The 26,550-nt window shown below is 34.9% G+C and overlaps 1 protein-coding gene across 10 annotated transcripts in view; it reads right to left on the minus strand.

The window, feature by feature from the left end:
- The window catches only part of ITSN1 (intersectin 1), a 322,258-nt gene that overhangs the window by 124,535 nt on the left and 171,173 nt on the right, over positions 1–26,550 (minus strand). For all 10 annotated transcript variants that reach the window (XR_012474001.1, XM_074214064.1, XM_074214063.1 and 7 more), the window contains 4 exons: positions 20,863–21,110; positions 18,981–19,140; positions 13,881–14,086; positions 12,848–12,930 (listed from right to left, as the gene is read on the minus strand). Coding sequence is in view for 9 of the 10 variants with exons in the window: in XM_074214064.1 (XP_074070165.1) it covers positions 12,848–12,930; positions 13,881–14,086; positions 18,981–19,140; positions 20,863–21,110 (697 nt within the window). In the remaining variant the exon portion in view is untranslated. The remainder of the gene's footprint in view (positions 1–12,847; positions 12,931–13,880; positions 14,087–18,980; positions 19,141–20,862; positions 21,111–26,550) is intronic.

The following is a 26,550-nucleotide window of genomic DNA, read 5'->3' on the forward strand; positions in this document are numbered from 1 at the left end:
TGCAAGATGGAAACTTCTCCATAACCTATAGTCTTTTTTACTAATAGTTTTTATAACTCAATATTTTATTTCCCTCTAATTACATGTAAAAACAATTTTAACATTCACTTAAAAAAAATTTGAGTTCCAAATTGTCTCCATCCCTCCCCTTCCCTCTCACTGAGTGGGCAAGAAATTAGATATTATATATTTATTCAGTCATACAAAACACATTTCCATGGTAGCCATGTTATTAAAACAACATTAAAAACTCCCAAGAAAAATAAAGAAATAGAATGCATTGAGATGCATTCAGACTCAATCAGTTCTTTCTCAGGAGATGGATAGCATTTTTCATAAGTCCTTCAGAAATGTCTTCGATCAGTGTTTTGCCAAAAATAGCTAAGTAATTCACAGTTGATCATCATATAATACTGTAGGTCTCTTGGTACAACTTATAATCTTTTTTTTTCGCTATTCCAAATATTTTTTAGTTGGTTTTTTTTTTTTTTGCAAGGCAAATGGGGCTAAGTGGCTTGCCAAGGCCACACGGCTAGGTAATTATTAAGTGTCTGAGACTGGATTTGAACCCAGGTACCCCTGACACCAGGGCTGGTGCTTTATCCACTGCACCACCTAGCCGCCCCTATTCCAAATATTTTATTTTTTATTTTTTTTTTGCTTATTTATTTTTTAATTTATTTTTATTAAAGATATTGAGTTTTACAATTTTCCCCCAATCTTGCTTCCCTCCTCCCACCCCCACCCCACAGATAGCACTCTGTCAGTCTTTACTTTGTTTCCATGTTGTACCTTGATCCAAATTGGGTATGATGAGAGAGAAATCATATCCTTAAAGAGAACATAATTCTCAGAGGTAACAAGATCAGACAATAAGATATCTGTTTTTTTTTTTCTAAATTAAAGGGAATAGTCCTTGTACTTTGTTCAAACTCCACAGCTCCTTATCTGGACACAGATGGCACTCTCCTTTGCAGACAGCCCAAAATTGTTCCCGATTGTTGCACTGATGGAATGAGCAAGTCCTTCAAGGTTGAACATCACTCCCATGTTGCTGTTAGGGTGGACAGTGTTTTTCTGGTTCTGCTCATCTCACTCAGCATCAGTTCATGCAAATCCCTCCAGGTTTCCCTGAAATCCCAGCCCTCCTGGTTTCTAATAGAACAATAGTGTTCTCCAAATATTTTAATAGGAGTTTTCTGCAAGGCATTTAAAACTCCCTCCACTGGAGGGAGAGAATACAGAATATACAGGTAGCCCCAGAGCTGAGGAATTTTCTTGATTTTAAGTAGGATCTGCTTTCTGATCAGCCTTGCACTGCTCTGTAATCTCATATCTATCTTTCTGTCTCTGTCAAAAATCTCTCCTTGGTGTCTAGGTTTACGGAGCCTTTTCTTCTTTAAAGTAAGCAACAGTAAGAGGAGTTGGAATTTTTACACCAGAAAGGTTAACCCTAGTGGAGGTGGCAATGACAAATTTCTTAAGAGTCCTTCTCAGAGGAAGACATAATGGACAGAGGTCTGCCACTGGTAGCAAATCACTAGCCAGCTGCTTCAGGAAAACCACTCACTTGGCCTTGTGGCTGCTAGTGAGCCTGATCTGTGCCTGAGGTGATGCGAGCCCAAAGTTTCCTCATGTGTTGACTGAAGAGCTTTTTGCCATGACTTAGGAGTTTTCTAGGTTCATTGCCAGTAGGGTGATACTTGGGCATTTTGTGGATCTTTACTACTCGGGTTGCTCTGTTTTTATCAGTAACGACTGGCTTTGAGATAACAGCAGGCACCCTGTCTTTCTTTTTCCTTTCAATCCGGGTTTTTGGTACAGTATATTTCCACTTACACATGGCTCAGAGGGAATACATTGCAGACCTGGAGTATCTGCTGATCCCTTGGACCAGGACTGAGTTGGGATTGCAAAGCTTTCAAGGTTTTTTTCTCTACCATCTTTTCAGCTATAGCCTCCTTTTTGGCCTTCTTTCCATTTTTTCCTTTCTGACCTTCTTTACCTTTGGTGTCTTGGGGGGGGGGGGGGGATTGTCTGCCATCATGAGAGAAGGGGAAGAGGGTACAACCTATAATTTTATGAGTTTCCTAGTTTATTAAAAAGTTATGGATGGGGGAAGCTAGGTGATACAGTGGTTAGAGCAATGGCCCTGAAGTCAGGAGGACCTGAATTCAAATCCAGCCTCAGACATTAATAATCACCTTGCTATACAATCTTGGGCAAGTCACTTTAACCCCATTGCCTTAAATAAAATCACAAAAAAAAAATAAGGTTATGGATGGGCAACTAGGTGGCACAGTGAATGTAGCAACAGCCCTGGAGTCAGGAGAACCCAAGTTCCAAATCCGACCCCAAACAATAATTACTTAGCTGTGTGACCCTGGGCAAGTCACTTAATCCTACTGCCTTACCACCCCCTCCCCACAAAAATATTATGGGACTTGCCCAGGGTCACAAAGTCAATATACATCAGAGGCAGGGCAGAAGAAATTGCTTCCTAAAAACATCCTCCTTTGAAAAACAGACTATTTCACATGTTTGGGATCTGCCACCAATGTTGATAAAGGTATCTATTCAGCAAGAAGGTCCTCCAAGTGTTCTAGGAGAAACAGGAGACTCTTCTCTAACTTAGTGTCCAACCCTCCCACATACAATTACTTTAGAAAAACATTTTCAAGCACAGAGCAGATCTAAGTTGGAAATTTTCAATGAGGTAAATCTCTTTTTTACCCCACAGGATTCCTTTTGATTCCCTGTAATTCTGACCTTTCATTTCATAATTCCCTCTTTTAAAAAAAATGCAAGCTCCCCAATAATTATTCCTTACAAAGAGCCATGTTCATAAAGGTTTCTTGGCAATCATATTTACCTAAGGAAGGAGAATCTAAAATTTTGAAGCTACTTTCAAAAACTACTTTGAAAAATTACTGAAACTTGAACTCTGATTGAACTTAAATTGTGCCACACAAGAAACAAAGGAGAGTGAAAATATGTTAAGGCCTTGTTGCTTCATCTGAAATGTTCCAGACATGTGCAGACCCACACTTAGCATTAAAATGCAAATAATCTATTATGAATTTTAAGGAGTATCTTAATTAACCTCAGAACTATCATGGAAAATTTCAAGAAATTTTATTTCCAAAAAACATCAACAACAAAGCATTGGTTAATGACTAAGTGATCATTTTGAGAGATAATAAAACAGAAATCCCACATGATCCTGTTTATATTTTCTTTACTTGAAACTGTAAAATTCCAAAGTGGTCTTTTCACTATTTTGTAAACATTATAGATATATAAACATTATAGATGTGTGTGTGTGTGTGTGTGTGTGTGTGTGTGTGTGTGTGTGTGTGTGTATGTGTGTGTGTGTGTGTGTTTACAAAATAGTAAAAAGACCACTTTGGAATTTATATTTGGAATACACACACACACACACACACACACACACACACACACACACACACACACACACACAAACACACAATCCAAACTAATCCCTCTCCACCTTCCAGGAATTTCATCTTCTAAGGATCTGCATTATTTAAAAGAAGAAATCACAGAGACTATCTAGTTCAATACATATCTGATCTAAAATCCTAATTACCATGTTTATCCAAAATTCTCAACAATAAACCTCCTCCTCTCAGTCAGGTTCTTGATGCATATTCCTCATTCTTGATGCATAATGAGCTTGCAGTTAGTTCACTAAAACCCTCAGATCTTTTTTGAACAAAGTGATGCTTCACCATCTATCTATCTGTATTTGTGAAGTTGGGTTTTTTTGAACCCAGAAGCAGTAGTTCACATTAATTTCTTTTTTTATTGTTTTTTGAATTTTACAATCGTTCCCCTAATCTTGTTTCTCCCTCCCCACTCCCCCCAAAAGGCAATTTAATAGTCTTTACATTATTTCCATGTTATACATTTATCAAAATTGAATATATTGAGAGAGAAATCATTTCCTTAAGGGAAAAAATATAAGAGATGGCAAAATTACATAATAAGATACCTTTTTTAAAAAAAATTAAATTAAAGGTAATAGTCTTTGGTTTAAACTCCACAGTTCTTTCTCTGGATACAGATGGTATTCTCCATTGCAGATACCCTAAAATTGTCCCTGATTGTTGCACTGATGGAATGAACAAGTCCATTAAGGTTGATCATCACCCCCATATTGCTTTTAGGGTATACAGTGTTTTTCTGGTTCTGCTCATCTCACTCAGCATCAGTTCATGCAAATCCTTTCAGGATTCTGTGAATTCCCATCCCTCCTGGTTTCTAATAGAATAATAGTGTTCTACAACATACATATACCACAATTTGTTCAGCCATTCCCAATGGATGAACATTCACTCAATGTTCAATTTTTTGCTACCACAGTGTTGCTATGAATATTTTTGTATAAGTGATGTTTATACCCTTTTTCATGACCTCTTCAGGGAATAGACTCAGTAGGTTCACATTAATTTCTATTAAATTTCATCTTATTTGAGAGAGGTCCATTGTTTTAGTCAGGCAAGGTTTTTGGATATTTACTGCTATCCAATATGTTAAGCTCTCCCTACCAGCTTTGGGTTACCTAGAAATTTGAGAAGGATACCCTCACCCAAGTCACTGGCAGAGATGTTTCAAAAAAAAAGCAGAAGGCCAAAGAAGAATCCCAGGATACCCCAATCAAGAACTCTCACCAAATTGCCATAGAGCTCTTAATTACTATTCTTTCAGTCTGGTCATTTAACCAGTTCCAAATCACACTCAGAAGCATCTCAATCTTACAGAAGATTTTACTATACATAAGTAAGCAAGAGCCTCACAAATATCTGAAAAGTAAATCCTATTGTCCAAGCAAAGAAATACTGATTAACCCTAATGATATAGTTAAAATTGTTTTCTTTTGGTGACACAACCTTTGGGGTTATTTTTATAAGTGGAATATATCCTTGACAATATTAACCAAACCTGGTAGTGTCCAATTTGGATTTGGTAGAATCCGAAATTAATCTAATGCTATTTCCTGCCCTGATATTCTTTGCTTCATATATCTCTTTTAGGCTCTTTGTCTGAAGAAGTGTTAAGAATGGTAAGTTGTTGTTTATTCTATGAAACTCACATTATAAATGAAGAACCCAGCAAACCGATAAATTTACACATAGTAATAATGGAGGTAAATTAACTCATTTGTAAACTGTGGAAACAAATACATACTTCAGATGACATTTAAAAAAAAAAAAACTAATACTGAGGAGCAGCTAGGTGGCACAGTGGATAGAGCACCGGCCCTGCAGTCAGGAGGACTTGAGTTCAAATCCAGTCTCAGACACTTAACACTTAGTAACAAACAAACAAAAAAAACTAATGCTGATATAATGCCAACAATGAAATATACTAATTAGTATAAGTGTGGAGTATAGAAGCTTTGGTTGAAAGCTTACACATTTATGGAAAAAAACATTAATTGTACAGCGCACTGAAGCTTAAATAGTAGTTGAAACTTTGCCACACCAAAGTGAACTAGTCAGAAAGTAGCTATTAGCATAGACATCCAGTCGATATGAACAATTCAATTCCGGTCCACAATGGGTTCTTTTGACCTAACTTATCTAACTTGGTTTACATTATTATAGAATATCATAACTTGAAGTGATGCAAGAGGACATCTAGTCAAATCCCAGACCTGACCCAAAAATATTTTCTTCAGAATTCAAGCTAAGAAGTGGTCATTCAGCATTTATTTGAAAACCTTAAAGTGAAGGGTTTTCATGTTATTTTCATTGTTTGTTTGTTTGGTTGGTTGGTTTTGGTTTTTTTAAGGCAATGGGTTAAGTGACTTGCCCAGGGTCACACAGCTAGGTAATTGTCAAGTGTCAGGCCACATTTGAACTCAGGTCCTCCCGACTCCAGGGCTGGTGTTCTATCCACTGTGCCACTAGCTGTCCCTTTTCATGTTATTTTAGAAAGCTCTACTTATTCTGGAGCTTTTGTTTATGTCAAACTGAAATATTCATTTCTGCAGCTTCAACCCTTTGCTCTCATTTCTCCAAATTCTACTCTCTGTGGCCAAGAAGAAAAAATTTAATAACTCCACAGATTCTTCAAATACTTGAAAAGTACAAACATGTTCTTAACTTTTCTCTTCTCTAGGTTAAACATCCTTAGTTCCTTGTATGGCATGATCCCTAATCCCCTTGCCATTGTTTGCTTTCCTATGAATAAATTTCATTTGTCTTCTATGCTGCCATCCAAGTCCCTGAATGGATCTAATATAAACTCCTCTATTTGAAAAGTGAGCCCCGTTCTCACATTCCAAGGTCTAGCCATACTGACCTATTTGACCTTCTGTATCCATGACAGCCAATTTCCATCTCTGGGCCTTGGCACTAGCTATCTTTCAGGCAGGAATGTGTTCATTCCTCAATTGTCCTTCTTGGAATCCTTACTTTTCTTCAAGACTCAAGCTCTTCAAAACTTCAAGGACCACTTTCTCTATGAATCCTTTCTCATGCTTTCCACTGCCTCCCAAATCCATATTATATTTCTTTTGTATATATTCTGCTTATATTCATAGGTGTACATAATGTTTCTTTACTGGAATTTAAGCTCTTTGAGGTTAAGGACTCATTTACATCTTTGAATCCCCAATGTTTAATACAGTGTCTGACACATAATAATAAATGCTTATCAATGGATTGATTGATAAAACTATTAAATAAAACAGAACTATGGGTAGATGTTTGGGGCATCCCAATAGAGACCTCCCACCAAGATGACACAGACAAATTAATGGCTATTAGAAGATTAATCTAATTCAACTAGTTTTGAATACAACAAGCTACTATGATTAGCATAAGAGACTGATAAATTCTGGGCTGAAATCTAGATATACCAAACCTTTAGTTTTTTTAAAGGATCTACTACTAGTCTTGCAACCTTGTCAAAAAATGAATTGAGTTAGTCAAGCAATCCTATTTGTGATAAGCCATTGGAATTATATAAAACATTAGTCCTTTTTCCAAATATTTACAAACCATTCTTTTAATAATGTGTTCAAGAGTTTTGTAAGCAGATTTCATAAGCTTTCTTTTAATAAAAACTGGGACACTTGTTCTTCAGGGCTGGGACCATTATTTCCATTTTCGAGGATTTTTTAAAAGAGTTGTTCACAGTAGTTCATCAATCACATCTGTCAGATTTTCCATCTTCTTCCTCACTCCCACACAGTAGGATATAGCTTGTATAATGCTGATAACTTGAATCCATTAAGAGAGGCATTTTTACTCTCTTTCCACCTATCAATTACCTGTTGGCAATTGTCTTTCTCAAGACAATTCCCTCAGAAATGCAAACAAAATCGAAATAAGAGTAGGAAAGTTCTACATGTTGCTATTAATTATCCTCATAACACACACACTGAATAGTGATCACATCATTTCTTTTAATTTCCTCCAGTTTTTGATACAGTTAAAACATCCCTTTTTGTTATCCTTAGTATTTATTGAAAGCACTGGCTAAACAAGGAAAGAAAAGGGAATAAACATTTATTGAAAGTTTATTAGGCAAGAGGCACTGTGCTAAATACTTTTACAAATATTATCTCATTTGATCCTCATAACAGTCCAATGGGGTAGATGCTTTTATTATCCTTATCTTACAATTGAGGAAGTTAAGTTAGAGATTATGTGACATACCCAGGGACACACAACTATTAAATATATGAGGTTATATTTGAAGTTTTCTTGATTCCAGGATCACTTGACAAGCAGACTTTATAATTCTAGGTTTTAGTTTTTCTAATATTTTTCTTTCTTTTTTTAAAATTTTATTTATTTAAGGCAATGGGGTTAAATGGCTTGCTCAAGATCACATGCTAAGCAATTATTAAGTGTATGAGGCAAGATTTGAACTCAGGTCTTCCTGGCTCCAGAGCCAGTGCTCTATCCACTGTACCACCTAGCTGCTCCTAACATTTTTCTTATAATTTCCATTCAATAATCACCAGAGGTCAATCATATCTAACTTTTAAAAAATTTATTCAAGTTCTTAAATTCGTTTATTTTGGGGCAAAATATGTCTAGGTATGAAGAAAGTCTTTGACTATTTTTTTTTACTGTTTATTTCTCACTGTAACATATTTAACTTTTCCCTAAGGATTTAGATGCTATGCCATTCAGTGAATATGTCTTAAGTTTTGAAATTAATTTTCTGATACTTTTAAGCATATGATTTCTCTTATTTGTCTGTCTTAATCAAGTTTATTTTTACAGTTGTCATCTCTGAGATTATTATTGCGAGCCCTGCCTTTTTTTCTTCAGTTGATGCATAATAGGTTTTCTCCAGTGCTTTATTTTATCTCTGTGTGAATCTAAATATTTAAGCTGTATTTCTTATAAACAATATAGTTTGCTTTCTACTCCTTTCTGTTAAGTTCTTCTATTTTATGGGTGAGTTTCTTTGATTCATAGTCATGGCTATTATTATCAAAATCATTAATTGTATATTTCTCCCTCTTTTTTGCTTATACTTTGTCCTTTTTTTGCCCATCTTTACAAAGAAGAGGTTGCTGAGAATGAATGTGTTCAGTACCAGTGCTCTATGCTTTATAAAATTTGCTTCTGTTTTCCTGTTACCCATTTCCTTTTCTCATCCAGATTTTTTCCTTTCTTTCTTTCTTTTTTCAAACCCTCTTTGCAATCTACCCTTGGTACTTAAAAGTTTATTTTGCTTATTGCTTACTCCTTCCTAAATTTAATCTTCTTCTTAGCTTCTCCCCATCTTCTCTCCATTCCTTACTATTTTCAAGTTGAGAGCTAGATTTCTGCATTCAATTCTGCATATATTTATGTGTGCAGAACCTCCTTTGGCCAATTAGATAAAAGGGAAGTTCCATCGTTATCACTTCGTTTCCTTTTTTTTTTAGTCTTATACTTGCATACTCTAATTATGTGCTATAGCTTCCCTCAATGTATTCCTTTTTCCCTTCCTTGCCTTAAGATCATTAAAATACAGCAAAACCATTCCCATGACTGATCTCTTAGATACTCTCCATGACACCTAAGGTTTTAAGGGAACTTATGTTCTTGCCTTTCATGAAAATACAAATATTGAACCTTGTTTTGTTCTTTTTGATGGCTCAACCATATTGTCCTGTATCTTTTATTCGTTTTTCAAAGTTTCTATTCAAAGCTAATATTTTCATCAAGAATTCTTAAAAGATTACTTTTTGGGGGGCAGCTAGGTGGTGCAGTGGATAGAGCACCGGCCCTGGAGTCAGGAGTACCTTGAGTTCAAATTCGACCTCAGACACTTAATAATTACCTAGTTGTGTGGCCTTGGGCAAGCCACTTAACCTCATTGCCTTGCAAAAACCCAAAATAAAAAAAAGAAGATTATTTTTCTCCCCATAGGACTATAACCATTTTGGTTGGATAAGTTATTATTGATTTTAAGCCTATATATCTTTTTTTTGGTTTTGAAATATTACGTAACAAGTTCTCCATTCCTTTAACATGATGGCTGCTGAATCTTGTGTTTTGGTATTAGCATACCTTTTTCTTTTTTTGATTGTATTATTTTTTTCTTTGATCTGGAAGTTCTAGATTTTGGCTATGATGTTTCTGAGAGTTTTCATTTGGGGATTTCTCTCAGGAGATATAACCTGTGAATTCTTTCTTTTTTCAATTTGCTCTCAGATTTGAAGAGGAAGTTTTCTCTTCTGATTTCTAGACTTTTTAAAAAAATCTTAATGGTATTTTTTTTCCAAATACATGAAGAGATAGTTTTCAATTTTCATTTTTGTAAAATTTTCTCTCTCTCTTCTCTCTCCTCTCCCACAAAGATCAAGCAATCTGATAAAAGTTATACATGTATGATCATATTAAACATGTTTGCATCTCAGTCATGTTGTGAAAGAAGAATTAGAACTAAAGGGAAAAGCCGTAAGAGGAAAACAAAGAACAAATTGAAAAAAAAATTAAAAACAAGATGCTTTGATCTACTTTCAGAATCCATAGTTCTTTCTCTGGATTTGGATGGCATTTTCCATCATAAGTCCTTTAGAATTGTCTTTAATCACTATATTGTTGAGAAAATCTAAGCTTATCATAGTCAGTCATCACATAATGTTGCTGTTACTAGGTACAATGTTCTCCTGGGTCTGTGTTTCACTCTGCATCAGTTCATGTAAGTCTTTCAAGGGGTTTTTTGAAATCTCTCTGTTCATCTTATCTTGTAAAACAATAGTTTTCTATTATATTCATAGACCACAACTTGTTGAATCATTCCCCAAGTGATGGGCATCCCTTCAATTTCTTTCTTAAACTTTTTACTTATTTAAGGCAATGGGGTTAAGTGACTTGCCCAAGGTCACACAAGCTAGACAACTATTACTAAGTTTCTGAGGCCACATTTGAACTCAGGTCCTCCTGACTCCAAGGTGGGTGTTCTATCCACTGTGCCACCTAACTGCCCCAATCCCTTCAATTTCTAGTTTTTCCCATCACAAAAAGAGCTGCTACAAATATTTTGTTCATGTGGGTCCTTTTCCCTTTTTTAATGATTCCTTTGGGAAACAGCTCTAGTACTGGTATTGGTGGATCAAAAGGCACATGCAGTTTTATGGTCCTTTGGACATAGTTGCAAATTCTTCCCTAGAATGGTTGGATTAGTTCATAATTCCACTAATAATGCATTAGTTGAGACTTTTTTTTTAATGTCATGGTTTTAACACATTCCAATGATTCTTCAATTATCTTTCCTTGTATTGTTTTCTAAGTCAGTTGTTATATTAAAAATATAATTTTAATATACCTTAAATTTCTTCTTTTTCTAATCTTTTGTTTTTTTTATATTTCTAGCTATATCATAGTCATTCATTTCTTCTTTTGTTTGTCCTAATTTTCAAGGATTCTGTGGCTTAGTTATGGCTTTGTACCTCTTTTGCTGAGCTACTAAATTCTCTTTCCAAATCTTTCCTCCACATTTCTCATTTCTTTTTTTCTCACTTAATTTATAAAATCATTTTAAAACTTTTGCTTCATTTTCTCTAAGAATTCTAATTGACTTTATATACAAGCTATATTTTGCTTTGAGTTTTTGCTTCTGTGTGGTTTGGATAATTCTTCTGCATCTCCCTCAGCAACAGCTCTATTTATGGTGAGATTCCTTTTTGCTTAATCATTCTTTCAGTCTTATTTCCTGTGTTAAGGTCAGGTTCTTCTGGGTTGAATAGCTGAGCCTTGTTTGGTCCTATTTTGAACTCTCTTAGGTCCTCATGATCCTTTCTCTAGGACTTGAATGTTACATTCCTCAAGGATCCCAGGGGTGCAGAACTGTAGGCTCTCCCTTTGTCTGAGCTAGCTGCTCTGGTTTTTCAGTTAGAAGCTTTAGGTCAGGGTAGGGATAAGAACAAAGCCCTCACTCCAGGGTCAGAACCATGCAATACTTGCTTGCTTGTCTTACTGCTTCTTTATGTAGTACATGGACTCAGATCTACAACTGCTCTTTGCTCTGGTCCATCATTCCTAGATTTAGGTCCCCCCACTCAGGAGGCCTAATTCTTGGGTATAAACATCAGGTGTCAGCATCTATTCCTGGTCCTTGGACAATGTCTGAGTCTTCCAAGTTTAATTATCTTCTTGCCCTAATTCATAGCTGCAGGCTCCAGTTCAGTCTTCTTGTTAGAAGGTCTGATGTGATGCCCTCATAACTGGACCCTAACCACAACATCCAAAATCCTCTGTCTCCCTATGTGGACCTGGATTAAAAAAATGATTCCCTCTGATTTTTTTTCCTGGGCCAGGCTTGAATTTGTGAAGTTATTTTTTCAAGCCAAGTATAAGTACTTGCATTCATTACTATCAAATGTACCTTATTAATAAAGTCTGATATTCCAGCCTACCTAGATATTTTTAAATCTCAACTCTGTCATTTAATTTAATTAGCAATCCAAGTTCCCAGCTTTGTACTTAGCATACAGTTGTCACTTAATAAATACTTGCATTGATTCATCTTCCTTTTCTTGAGAAGAAGATCTATACCATTATCTAAGTTGATGAAAATTGGTCCCAGGGCCAAATAAAAAAACCTGGAATTCCATTAAATACGTTTTTCAATGTTGATATTGTCATTAATGACTATTTTTTGGGTGAAGTCATTCAACCAGTCAATAATCAACTTTTGTCTAGGCTTCATTTCTTCTCCTTGTCCACAAGGAGAACTTAAGAGATTTTTCAAATATTTTTAGGCTTTGATAATATGAGCCAAAGGAAAACTGGTCTGGAAAGTTAGCTCCAATCCCCAGGCTTAACTGATCAAGATAACTTTTTTAGGTTGTGGCATAGCTAGAGTTAAGCTTCCTGGCTCCTGCTCCTCATTCCTCATTAGACAATTCATTGTCTAATTGGCCTAGAACTGACTTACTGGTGATAGGGTAATCTGTCTAGAGTTTAAAAAATAAGTTTGAGCCCTGAGTAACTTTGAGCCTTTGATCAGAGTGGACATCCTCCTGCTTGCCTGAGCCTCTAAGGGCAATGGAGGTCCTATATCTCTGCTGTTTCCCTTCGGCATCTATTCTCTAATAATTACCACTCTCATTTGAGAACATCTCTTCAAAAAGACTTCTTGCTTTTTTGCACTACAAATGAATGCTCTAGCAAGGATCATTCTCCAGAAACTACTTCAATTTTTCTCTAAGTGGCAAATTTTCCATTTTCCCATGACATTTAATTCCTTATGGATAAACTAATATAGTATATTTTAATATCTGATTGCTTTCATAGATTGTTTATTGGTACTACTATATTATCTTACCAACATTTGGAAAATAATATTTAATTCAATTTCTTACCTTCTCCTGGTACTGAAAGTTTAGCTGCTGGTGATGCTACTCTCTTAAGAACAGCGGGACTTTCTGAAGAACTTGAATCCATACTTAAGAAGAGAAAAATATAGAGATACTTTAATTTTTACTGTGACAAAAGTATGCATACAAATAAAATCTTTAAATACATACCATGTAAAACTTGGAAAAACATAGATTAAAATGAAAAGTAAAATTTAAATTCAAATAATGACACAAAAGAGAGGCAACAAGACATACTTGACTGGATAGTGAGCTGGCTCTGGAGAAAACAAGACTTGTGTTCAAATAATATCTTTGATAGATAATGACTATGTGACCCTGGCCTAGTCACTTAACTTTTCAGTCTCTCAGGCAACTAAGATTCTAAGTTGAAGAAGAGTTGTTGAGTATTTGTAGAGGAGGTTTTCTATCTGGAGAAGCTCTTACCCTGATGAAACCATTCTACTGGACAACACTTCCACTCCAAAACCCACAAGATATGCACACATACAATGATTAGTTCTCATTTTATTTTTTAGCAAATACTCTTTCCAACTATAATCTACCAAAATAAAATTTAATTATCATGATCAATTGAATTATTTTTGCATACTCTGTACTAGGCAGTCTATAAAGGATGAATAGACATGGTCACATCTTGCTTTCATGCCTTGAATAGACTTTCCCCAAAATGCTTTGACAGATAGTGGAAATAGTCATCAATTGTAGGAACATTTTATTGTTCCTTAAAATAGTCTAAAGGTATTAGGGGTTATCATATCATAGACCATGAAGTTGAAAGGGACACTGATGATGACTGTAATCAAGCCCTTTCATTTTACAGATATAGCAAAGTGAAACCAAAAGGACTAAATGATTTGCTCAATATGAAGCACCTAGTAAGCATCAGAGCTAGGAAGTATAACCTAGGGTCCTTTGGAGTTCAAACCCTATTCCCTTCTGTCTCACCATGGTTCCTTTCTTTTCAATGCACAATATTTTCTTTCTTCTAATAAATGCAGGTAAACATCATAAATACCTTGTAGATTTTCTTATGGGTCCTGAAATGAGCTTCACATAAGACTTGGGGAACCAACCCTTTTGACCTTGAACTTCTCCAAACCACCACATATCTTGCTGTTCCAGGACTGTGATGACATCATTTTTGTTGAAATTTAAATGGTTGTCCTTTTTGGCCCGCCACGGGTATAAAGCTTGTGCTTGTAGCCCCTCTACCTTTTCTCCCTTATATGGAACAATATAAAGGGGTCTTTGGTTATCTAATAGGTTGTTACCAAAAAAAAAAAAAAGCAATATATGACATACACTTTTCATCGAACCATACAGATTACTACAGATCCACACATAATTCAGCTGAAATGGTAATAATCAAACATTAAGTATGCAAAGTCTTGACTATTTTACTTTTGCTATTTATTTTCCAAGAAAATTTGTTTCTGTTAAATCTCATTGTCCCTTTAAATGAGCATTTTATTGTCATAAAGATATGAGAAATGGTGACCAAAAATTTTTGATTTCCTTGCTTCCATATTTAATAATAAACCTTCATTTAACTCTACCATCCCTGCAGCTATTATCCTATATATCTCTTCCCTTTCTCAAATTCCAAAAAAGGTCATCAACTTCCCTCCTTCTCTCTTTACTCCCTCATCCCTTTGCAATCTGGATTTCAAATTCATCACTTAACTGAAACTGTTATCTCTGAAGTTATCAATCATCTTTTAATTGTCAAATCCAATTTCTCAGTCCTTACCCTTCTTGATCCTTCTACAGCATCTGACCCTAGTGATCTCTATCTCTTTTTGAATACTTTCTCCTCTCTGGATTTTGATAACATTGCTCTCTCTTAGTTCTCCTACCAATTTGAATACTCCTCCTTTGTTCCTTTTGCTGGCTTATCATCCATATCATGGACCCCTAACTGTAGGTGTTTCCTGAGACTTTGTTCTGATACCTCTTCCCTTTTTCCATTACATTTTTTTTAATTTGATGATTTTATCATGGCAAACCTCCCAAGGATTTAAGTATTATCTCTATACAGATGACTTTCAGATCTACATAGGCAGCTCTTGTCTCTCTTCTGAACCTCAGGTCCCATCACCAACTACTTCTTGATGATTTTGAGTTAATGATTCATAGGCAATACAAAATCCTGATATCTAAAATGTAACTCGTCTTTCCCTTCAAATTTTCCTTCTTCCAAACTTCCCTATTTCTGTTCAAAGGTTCTACCATCCTTCTATTCACATATTTTTAACGTCCTTATCCTTGACTCTTCACTCACTGCCTCACCATACTTATACAATCAGTCACCAACAACTCTTCTTTTCCACAAGAATGCTTACATTCATCCCCTTCTCTAAAGTCAAACAGCTACCAGCTCTAGCTTAGTTATCATCTCTTACCTAGATGATTGCAATAGAAATAGGTACCTATTAGTGTTGAGTGAAATCCCCTTGAAATGATTACATTATTTGAATTTGCACTTCATTTTTCCATCAAGCTGAAACCAATGCTATATTGGCATAACTATGAATAGTACAAGTAAGAATACATAAGACTACTTTAGAGAATTTAGTTTTCAAACTAAAGAGACCCAAATGAAGTCTTGTCATTAGTCTCCTTGCTCAAGAGTCTCTCCTTTTCAATCTATCATTCACAGCTGCCAAGTAATTTTCCTAAGGCAGAGGTCTATTCATTCTTCTCCCTAACTCAATAATTTTCAGCAACTTCCTATTGTTCCCAAACTCCTATCTATGTTTTCAGGCTCATTAGATATTCTTCCTCATCATGTGTCAAATTGTCCAGTCCATGGACTTCTTCCTTTTCCTCAAACCCAACATTACATCTCCTGTCTCTGTGCTTGGAATAGGATCTCTTCCTCTACTCCATTTTACATGGTCTTTTTCAAATTTCAGTTCAAGTATCACTTCCCATATTGAGCCTTACCTGACACACTCAAATGCTAGTACCTTTCTCATCTCTTCCACCCACAATTACTTTGTATTTATTGTGTGTGTGTGTGTGTGTGTGCATATATATGTATATGTGTATAGAAGTTACTTGAGAGCAATATTTTATCCTTGTCTTTGGATCCCCTACACCTCACAGAGTGCCTGAAACTTAGGAAGAACTTAATAAATGCTTATGATTAAATAATGAAAGAAACTTGAGATGCTTATTATATTGATAATTGCATAAAATTCACCAAAATTTTTCAACGTTTCAGTGAAAAATTTAAGATTTCTTCAAAGGAGAGAAGCAAATGATAATCCAGAACTTATAAAAAATAATTTATATCTGCCGTTGGAAAATGTTCTTGTACTTGTCCACAAATAGGGCTGAGTCAGGTCATGAATTCATAACACATTAAATAAAAATTATGAAACTTATTAACTTCAGAATCAGTACATATGACTCATAAAACCTAGTAATGCCTGGACCTCCTCAACTTACCTTCAATGAATTTTAATCATCCTGGCATTCCTTGTTCCTTTAGATATAAAAATTTTTTCAAATCCAAGAGAGTAAATTGTAAACTTCCCCTTTCTGATCACAACTTCCTTACCTTCCACTTCTCTTCATCATTCTTGTTCAGCTGCTTCTCCAACTTCTTCACAAACTATTATTCTTCCTCCTGTCCCCACTCCAGCCTCCCTTCCCTTCTCCTGGAGTTTACTGGCTTATTCCCTTCACTTCCCTATGAGAGCCAAGCTAGGTTATCAGTTATTTCAACCATGCCGACCTTTCTGTACATCATACCTGGTACAGTGTGTAAAGGAGCCTTTAAAAGAAAGCAAATGTAGACCGCTCCTACTAGACTGTAATCTCTTTTAGATAGGGATTCTTAACTTGAGGTCCATAAATACATTTCAGGAGGTTGTTGAATTTAGATGGGAAAAAAAATTTCACCTTTACTTTGACTAAACTCTAACAAATTTAGCATTTACTTCAATAATGAATATAGGCAATAAGCATTATGCTGAGAAAAGAACTATATGTTTTCCTAGTCTGCCAAAAAAGATAAGAACCCCAGTTTTCAGGGAAGGGAGCAGGGACTATCTCACAGTGCCTTATACATTGTATAGTGCTTAAGAAATGTATGTTGAATTGAAATTGTGCTGTCAAATTATCTTCATCTAGTTTAGTTCATTCTCAGAATTTACTTTATTGAGTAAAATCTATTATCCCTTCAATCCCTTGCATCCTCAATCTCTTACTCCACTGTTTCCTTCCCCTCTGCCTACAAATACATTTAGTTCTCTATTCTAATAAAAACAGAAAATAGCAACCCTCCACAACCCCTCCCTTAACTCTTCTACTCCCTTAAAACTACTTCTTTCTTTGATGTCTTTCACCAACTAAACTTCTAGAAGAAATGCCCTATAGTTACTGGCTGTCTTCTAGCCACCCAACTTATTCTAAATCTTTTATAATCTGGTTTCTGAATCCACCACCACTTAAATAAATCTCCCTTCTCAAAAATTAACATTGACCCCATAATTTCGAAATTTCTTTTTTTTTCACTTAGTTCCCATTCTTAAACTTTGTAGCATGTGACTGTAGTATAATCACTCTTTCCTAAAATTAATCATGTGGCTCCTGTGGCATTGTAATACCCAATATCTCTTTGAGTATCTATCTCACATAGTGGTTATGAGGATCAAATGAGCTAACAAATATAAAACATTTTGTAAATTTTAAAGTATTAAATAAATGCGATCATCATCATCATCATCATCATCATCATCATCTTCATCCTCATTTACCCAATACCCAAAGTCAATACAAAGCATTTGTAAAACCTCAAAGAGTCTTGAAAAAATCACACTCCTCAGCACTTTGACCATCATGCTTCCTATCTGTTATTCTCTACCTAAGATTTGACATTACAAAATTTTGATATGTGAGAAAGGACAAAATTTTCTGACATAAAAACCCATTCTAATAATATGGATAAATAGCAATAGCTCAATCTTAGATGGCAGTTTAAGGTTTGCAAAGTACTTCATATGCATTATCTTATTTGATCCTCACAACAACCCTATGACATATTACTATGTGTTATTATTATCTTCATGTTATAGATAAAAAAGAATAAAGTTTGAGAAAAGTTCAATGATTTGTTCAGGATCATATAGCTAGTATAATTAATTTTTATTTTCTGAAAAATTACAAAAATATTAAAATATGTATTTTGTTGTTCTCATATACCTCAACTAGATGGCTGCCAATTTAGCTTACCCTTAGTCCTAACTCAGCTTATTATACAGCCAAGTTGATTAACCAATGATTATTCCATGTGCTTTTTTGAGCTATTTATCTTAACTCCATGCTTCCTGGAAGATCCTGCTTCCCCATCCCCAAATCTGATCTATGATTAAGTCATTCTTTCAAGGAACAGCTCAAATTCTATGTCCTTTTATGAAGTAGTCCTTGATCATTCCAGCTAAAGTGATATCTTCCTGCTCTACATACTTTTGCTATTTGAGTTATGTTTCTCTTATGTTATTTGTTACCTATGTCTTAGATTACCACTACTTATGTATATTTCATTTTCTCTCCTAGTTGGTAAGTTCCTTAAAGGCAGCTAGTATGTCTTATTGACCTTTTAAAATTATCCACCCAGCCTGCCATTCAACACTTTTATATATTGAACAAAGTCACTCTGCAGATGTTAGACTTTTCAGCCTTCTCTTTTCTGCTTTCATATTCCCCAATATTTTCTGTGAACTATATCACTCTTTCATGGGGTACAAAGAATTAGTCCTAAGAGGAACTGAGCCCTCTTTTCAAATTTGCTGGTTCATATCTTTTTTAGATAGGAAGTTAGCTTTTTCTGCAGACTTAGCATTTGTCCTACATTGAAAAATAGGACAACAAGGACTACATTCTTTCATGTAGCAGAAGCTGAGGATGAAGAACCATTGAAATACACAAACAAAATATAGTCCCTACCATATACGTTTCTTAAATTCTTAATTGGGATCATCAATACTTTATCCTGAGTTACATATTGGTAGGTTCATTTCTGGTCAATAATACCAGTAAATATTTGTTGAAGATGTTTACATTTTACAAAATGTGGACAATCACACCCAGGTATATTGTTATTTACCTGGCCCAAAACAGGTGATGGAGATGAGCCAGTAACAGTAGCTGGGGTAAAGGCTGATCTTTGCCTCAACTGCCCTGCACTTGGAACAGTAAGAGATGGCTGGGTTGCCCATGCATCCCAATTATCTGTTTCTGGTTTCTCATTAGTGTTTGTTGGCCATCTGAAAAAGAAAAAGAAATACTACTCTAAACAATTAATATATGCTAATAGATCATTTTTTCATTGTGGACCTCAGGTCACTTGGTCATAGTAGCTGAAGTCATACTTGATTAAATAAATTGCTTTGAGAACCAAAGAAGACTGCCATTCCCCTACACCATCCATCGATACAAGATAGTACTACCAAATGCTGGTATGAGAAGGTAGGAAACTTATTGTTTTATAGGTTACTTAAGTTACTATGGTCACAGGAAGGTGCTGTTCATCTACCTTCAGAATTCGATAGGAACAATAGCAAAATTAAATCCATAGGATAGCAAAGAACTTTAAACAGGATGCATTTATTTTGCTTTTTTTTGTCTTCTCGCTAATTAAGGTTTTAGTTGACTAAGCCAAAATTATTAACTAAATTAAAATTAATATAGGAAAGGAAAGCTTAAGCCAAAAATATATTATCTAGTGTGTAATGGATGGGTTCCCATCTTCAGCACTATAAGAACTTTTACATGAAAAAAAATTATTATATAAAGCTTGCTTCTTCTTACCCTGACTTATAGTGTTCTTTCCAATCCCCATCCTTCACATTATTCACCTCTCTTCCTTATAATTTCTATTATCTATCATCTAATCTCTCTTGATTTCTTATTTTTTTAAGTTTGCACAATCCAAAAAAATACAATTCTAAACAAGAAAAACTTGGTAATAGATACCTTTTCTAGATACCTTTTTATTATGGACCTTGGGTCACCTGGTCATAGTAACTGAATCATCCCACTGATGATTTTATTTTTACCATGAGCAGTTTTTTAACCAATCTAAAATTCTGAATTGTGGTAATGAAATAAGTGTTCACGATTTTATAAAATAGATCATTATAAAATGAAACCTTTGTCTAAATACTATGCTCAAAAGTCAATTCTTCATAATCAAGAACTGAGAATCAGCATCATTTGATGGCATTCATTATTTCATTCCACCTTATACTCAAAAAAGAACCAAGGAAGGCTTAGAGGAAATTAGAGGAAGCAGGTTTTTCTCTTATTGCAACCACAAGTGTGAATTTCATTTCTGCATCTATATCAGCAAATAGTTCTACTTGGATTTCGGAAATGAATATAAATAATTGCTGACAGGCTTCAATACTAAAGAGATCGTTAGAAAATATGAGTATATCCTGGCAAGACCAAAGATATTAACAGTCATTAAAATAAACATTATTGATACTTATCTCTCACACAGAGGTGATTAAACTTTTGCTATCACCTAGTAAGTTTTGATGTCACCCATAATTTTCCTGCCCTTCAGGAGGGATTGGGTCATTTTTTCATCTTTGTTTTCCTAGGGTCTAGCCTAGTGCTTTCACATAGGAATCAATAAACGTTAGCAAATGTTTTCTAAATTGAAAGTACTACAAGACACTAGGAATGAAAGCCATCTAGTGAGTTTGTTCCTTGAGAAAGTATAAAGAGGAGGGCATAAAATGTTTGGAAAATGATGATACTTCATTAAGATTTCAACTTCAGGGGCAGCTAGGTGACGCAGTGGATAAAGCACCGGCCTTGGAGTCAGGAGTACCTGGGTTCAAATCCAGTCTCAGACACTTAATAATTACCTAGCTGTGTGGCCTTGGGCAATCCACTTAACCCCATTTGCCTTGCAAAAACCAAAAAAAAAAAATAATAATAAGGATTTCAACTTCAATAAATGATAATATTATACGTACGTGGAGCTGAAGTCTGCCCAGTTGTTGGAGGTTGTAGAGGAATCTGAAGAGGTTGTTGCCACAGGAGTTGGGGTTTCATGTAAAGCAAGTTTAGGTGTGGGCATGGGTGCAGAGTCAGCTCCTGGTTTCAGAGGGGTGGGGATCTCATTCTCTGGAATTTTCTCTGCATAGTTTGCAGGAAACCATCCTGTCTTTCCTTTTAATTCCCCTCCAAGCCACCCAGGTTCTCCAGTTTGGCTTTCATCCACCTGTAAGAAAGCCATAGATAGAATGATATTGAGAATAAAAATAGAAACATACCAAATGAAACAAGGTCCTTTGGTTCTATCCCCGCCCCCTCCATAAAATCCATTACACTTTGATGATAAGGTATGCCAAAATGCATTGAAAATATTAACTTTGGGGGGGCAGCTAGATGGTGTAATGTAACTGGTCCTGGAGTTAGGAGGACCTGAGTTCAAATCCGGCCTCAGATACCTAATAACTGCCTAGCTTGGGCAAGTCACTTAATCCCATTGCTTTAAATAAAATTTTAAAAAAATATTTAACTTTGAAAAGAAGCATAATAACTCAAGGGTTCTTTCTTCAAAGTGTTTTCTGATCCACAACATTCTATTTTCTAAAAGAGAAGAAATATTACGGTGTTGTGAAAAGGTAGAGGATGAAGCATAAAAAAACTTGAGTTCTTCTGGGTATATTTGAGCAAGTAACTTAACCCTCTCAAGTAACTTAATCTCTCTGGTTTCAGTTTCCTTATCTGTAAAATTGGGGAAGAGCAGAAGAAAAGAGGAAAGAGTTGGGTTAGATGACTTCTGAGATATTTTCTAACTCTAAACCTATAATCCTAAAACACAGAATTTGAATTCTAAGTATTATTATTAAAGTTGCTACTAAAAATTGGCTTTCAGGATTTATCATTACAGAACACTCCTAAGATTAAAACATCTTTTTCATTGAAAATATTTATTGAAACATCATTACTAGCAGCAAAACTGTGTGATGATTACCTATAACTTAGTTCTCATCAGCAGTACAATCATCAAAGATGATGGAAAACACCATCCAAAGAAAGAACCACAAAGTCTGAATGCAGACCAAAGAATACAATTTTCCATTTTTAAAATGTTTTATGCTTTATTTCCCTCTCATGTTTTCTCCTTTAGTTCTGATTATTCTTTCACAACATGACTAATATGGAAATATATTTAACATAGTTATACATGAATAATTTATATAGATTACTTGCTGTCAAGAGGAAGAGGTAAGAAAGGAAAAAGTGTGGAACTCAAAATCTCACAAAAAATAAATATTGAAAACAATCTTTGCATGTGATTGGAAAAATAAATTTATTTTTAAAACAAATTGTCACAACCCAAATTTATACAATAAAATTAGGGTACGTTTAGTACTTTTTTGGGTAAAATATAAAAAAATACTTTTCTAGTTTTGCACAAGAAGGATGTGTTTAGAAATCACTATGGTCATACAGAAGGAATCACTTTAACAAGTAATTAGAAAATGAAACATGATTTTATTTCAACAACTCTAAATTTTACCAACACCTTATTTTTTTTTTCTTAGAACAGCAAAGTAAAATATTATGGCAAAATTTAAACCTGATGTTAAAATTTGAAAACTTGATTTATTTTCTGCTATTTAAGGTATCACTAAAGTCATTTACTACAATGGAACAAGGTTATGTTTTTTAGCACTGTAATTTTTTTACTGATATATATTTGTCAATTAAATTTTTTTTCTCTTTCTTTTATGCTCCTGAAGTTAAGGCATTGGTAAAGGGAATAATTAGCATTGTGTCTGGTTTTATTTTAACATAAACCCTGACTTTATACATCACAAACATGCAAAAAGGATCAGGACAAGTTTATTACACACTAATAAAGGGAAAAATAAAATACTTTCAAAGTTTACAATTATGAGGGGAAAATGTTATCTAGCACCCAAAGGCATGAAATTACTGAAACACCAAACAATTCACCTTAAAAAAGAAAAACAAAAAATGGCACATCATTTTTAAAATAATTCAGAGACTTTTCCCAAAATGTTCAACAGCCTCATTTTTTCTTGTTTTAGTTTTTTAAAACCTGTCCTATCAAATGGAAAAATTTTAGTTGATAATTTTCAAAATGACAAGAAAAAGGAGTGAAAAATTAAATTTCCAAACATATTTTTGCCTCCCCAAGTTTGTTCTTTTCCCTTATTATCAATTTCTTTATTTCAACATTCCATATTTCCTAAGTGTTTCTTTGATAAATTTCATTATAATCTCTCCTCTTAAATTGTTCTATATTTAATCATAACTTTGTTATTCTAGTCAATTCTAATTTCTCTCTAACCTCATTCATCAATTATCCTTTCTCTTATGCCCCTTTAAATCTTATCTCCACAGCCAAAACTCTCATTTACCAAACTTTCTTTGACCTAACTACTTCCTTAAACTACTGTCCTCTCCCCCCACCACCAAATTTCAGGAAAAAATAATTGTACTCATGGTCTCTGTTCTTCCACCCAGACTTCATTCCCCTGCATCAATAATCATGTATTAAACCTCTCCCTTGTATTACAAAGTAAAAAACCATAGTTCTTGTCCTTGCATTTACATTTTCCAGGAGGAGAAGCAATATAAACTACACAAACAAGAAAAATGTCTGATAATTTGAAGAGGGAGTAACAATAACTGGGGGGGGGGGGAGCACAAAAAGGTAGAATGCAAAAAAGGTTTCTCTAAAGAGGAGGTTTCTTAAGCTGAATCCTGATGGAAGACAAGACCATACAAATACAAAAAGACAGGAGAAGAAATGTTGAATCTGGGAACAACTCATCCAGTCTGGTTCAACAGTGGCATTCTTAAATGATAAAGGTTTAAGGGGTGGCTAGGTGGCTGAGTGGGTAAAGCACCGGCCTTGGAGTCAGGAGTACCTGGGTTCAAATCCGGTCTCAGACACTTAATAATTACCTAGCTGTGTGGCCTTGGGCAAGCCACTTAACCCCATTTGCCTTGCAAAAAAACAAAAAACCTAAAAAAAAAATGATAAAGGTTTATGAGTAAGGAAATGGCATGATCAGACCAGTGTTTCAAGGAGATTATTCTTTCAACTGTATCAAAGATGAAATTGGAGAAGGGAGAGAGTGAAAGCTGTTCAGAGGCTGACTATTACAATAACACATGTGAGAGGTGATAAGAGCCTGAACTAGTGAGAAGACTGTGGATGTAAAAAAGGAATCAAAGAGAGACAGAATCAGCAGAATATGGTAATTGACTGGATTAGAAAAATGAGGGGAAAAAGAAGAAGGATAACCTTGAGGTCTAATCTGAGTGATTATAAAATACTGTAGTACTCTCAAAAAAAAGCAGGCAAAATTCTGATGCAGAGTGTGTTCAGTGTAAAAGGTAATGGGTTCAGCCTCATGTTAAATTTCAGATTTCATCTAGAAGAAAATGGTTAGAAAACAATTGGTGATGTAAAATCAAACTTTAGAGATAGATTAGAGCTAGCTATAGAGATAAGACAGTCATCTGCATAGAGGTAATAATTGAACAAGTGCTAGGAAAGTCAACAAACTGAAGAGGATATATAAAGAAGAAAGCCCAGAACTGTGTATAGTAAAGGAGACTAAGAAGAAGCATCAGTGGAGTAGAAGAACCAAAAGATAGTAGTGCTATGGAAGCCAAGAGAGGAGAATAATGAGTAAGAGAGTATGGTCAATACTTCAAAAACTACAACTAGATCAAAAGGTGAAAGCTGAGAAAAGGCCATTGGATTTCCCTGTTAAGATTGAGTTAGTAATCCTAGAGAGAGGAATTCCAATAATGAGGAAGCCAAAAAGTAAGAGGTAAAAAAGTAAATAGGTAGTGAAACAAAAGAAGTAGTAATTTTGTAAGTACAACAGAGAAGCGATAAAAAATAGTAGTTTGAGGGGATGGCAGAATTAAATGAAAATTTTTAAAGAAGGGGTAGATCTAAGCCTTTTTATATTCAGCAGGTAAAGGATTCAGTAGACAGCGAGAGACTGAAGATGAGGGGAAAAAGAATGGTGAATGAGGCAATCTCTTGGAGGAGAAAGGAGTCTGGAGTAAAGGAAGAGAGAATGGTAAAGATGTTGAGGTTTTTCAAGGTATAAAGTAAGATGAACACACTTTAGGTGGATTTTTGCCGTTGTTCAAGTTGTTTCATGCATGTCCTACTTTTCATGACCCCATTTGGAATTTTCTTGGCAAAGTATTGGAGTGGCTTGCCTTTTCCTTCTCCAGATCATTTTACAGATGAGGAAACTGAGGCAAAAGGCTATGTGCTCAGGGTCACACAGCTAGTGAATGTGAGGCCGGATGTGAACACAAGTTTTTTTTGATTCTAGGCCCTGAAATCTATCTACTGTGCCCCCTAAATACCCCTTTAGATGGGACAGCTCTGATTTTGGGAGAGGGGAGAGGGAGATGAGACAGGGATTAGAAGGAAATTAAGGGAATGAAAAGCAGAACAATTGCTAAGGGAGGTAGGAGAGAAATCAAGTAAGAATAAAATACTTCAATTGATATTACTTAATATGAATTTGTAGAGGATTCAATTGGCATGGTTGCACAAATGCCTTCAGTGATTCAAAAATGTAGCAATATGAACGAAGAAGGAAGATGGAGGATGATTTCAGAACTTCAGAATGTCAGGATGGATAATTTGAATTGTGAATGAGTATAAGAATATAGACAATAGCAATAGGAGGGAGTTGGTCTTTCTCCATTAGTAAAAGTTGATCAGAATCACTGAATATTGAGGTAATTTGATGTGAATTCCTTCTCTCCTCTTCATTTTTCAAATCGCAAGATACATTCTTTTTTTTTAAGTTTTTGCAAGGCAATGGGGTTAAGTCAAGATACATTCTGACACACTCTTTCCTTCTTTGCTCCACTGATCCTTATGACCCATGAGGTAACTCTTCTCCTTACAAAGGCCAATCTCTTTCTACATATGCTCTTTTTGTCATCACATATCATCTTCTTCAACAGATGACAACTTAATCATCACTTCCTCACCACTTTTCCTTTAACCTTACTAGACCTTACCATCTCTCAAGCTTTTATCCCATATAATTCCTTTCTTTCTCAACCAAAGTCCAGGGGAAAAAACAAACAAAAAAAAACTGTCTACATTCACTACATCCATTTCCTTTTCTCTCATGTACTCCTTAATCATTGCAATCTTTCATTTTCATGACTTAACTGAAATAACTTTCTCCAAAGCTACTAATGATCTCTCTTTTTTAAGAATTTTATTTTTCTGCTATATTTAATATTAAATAAATGAGCATTTCCATAATGTAGAAAGGAAAGAAACAGGATTTTACATGAAACTGTGTACTTTTTAAATAAATGCATTTTGCACTAAGAACAAAATAATTTGCATCATTTAAAAAAAATTCACAACTTGATAAACAAACTCAGGAACATATTTTTCTTTCCAAGACAGACAAAAATATGTTTTGGACACAAGAGTTAAAAATGATAAAAATACATTTAAGAAAATACAGACTTCCTGAGAGCACTTACCCATTCCCCTTTAACCTCCACCAGGAAAGCAAAGATTTGAAAGTAAGGCAATATTACAATATGATTCAAGAAATCTTTTGTTCTTACCAGTATATTTAAACTATGATTATCATCATGTTTATTGTTAA

The sequence above is a fragment of the Macrotis lagotis genome, chromosome 1, assembly GCF_037893015.1.
Source record: "Macrotis lagotis isolate mMagLag1 chromosome 1, bilby.v1.9.chrom.fasta, whole genome shotgun sequence".
NCBI classification, from domain to species: domain Eukaryota; kingdom Metazoa; phylum Chordata; class Mammalia; order Peramelemorphia; family Peramelidae; genus Macrotis; species Macrotis lagotis.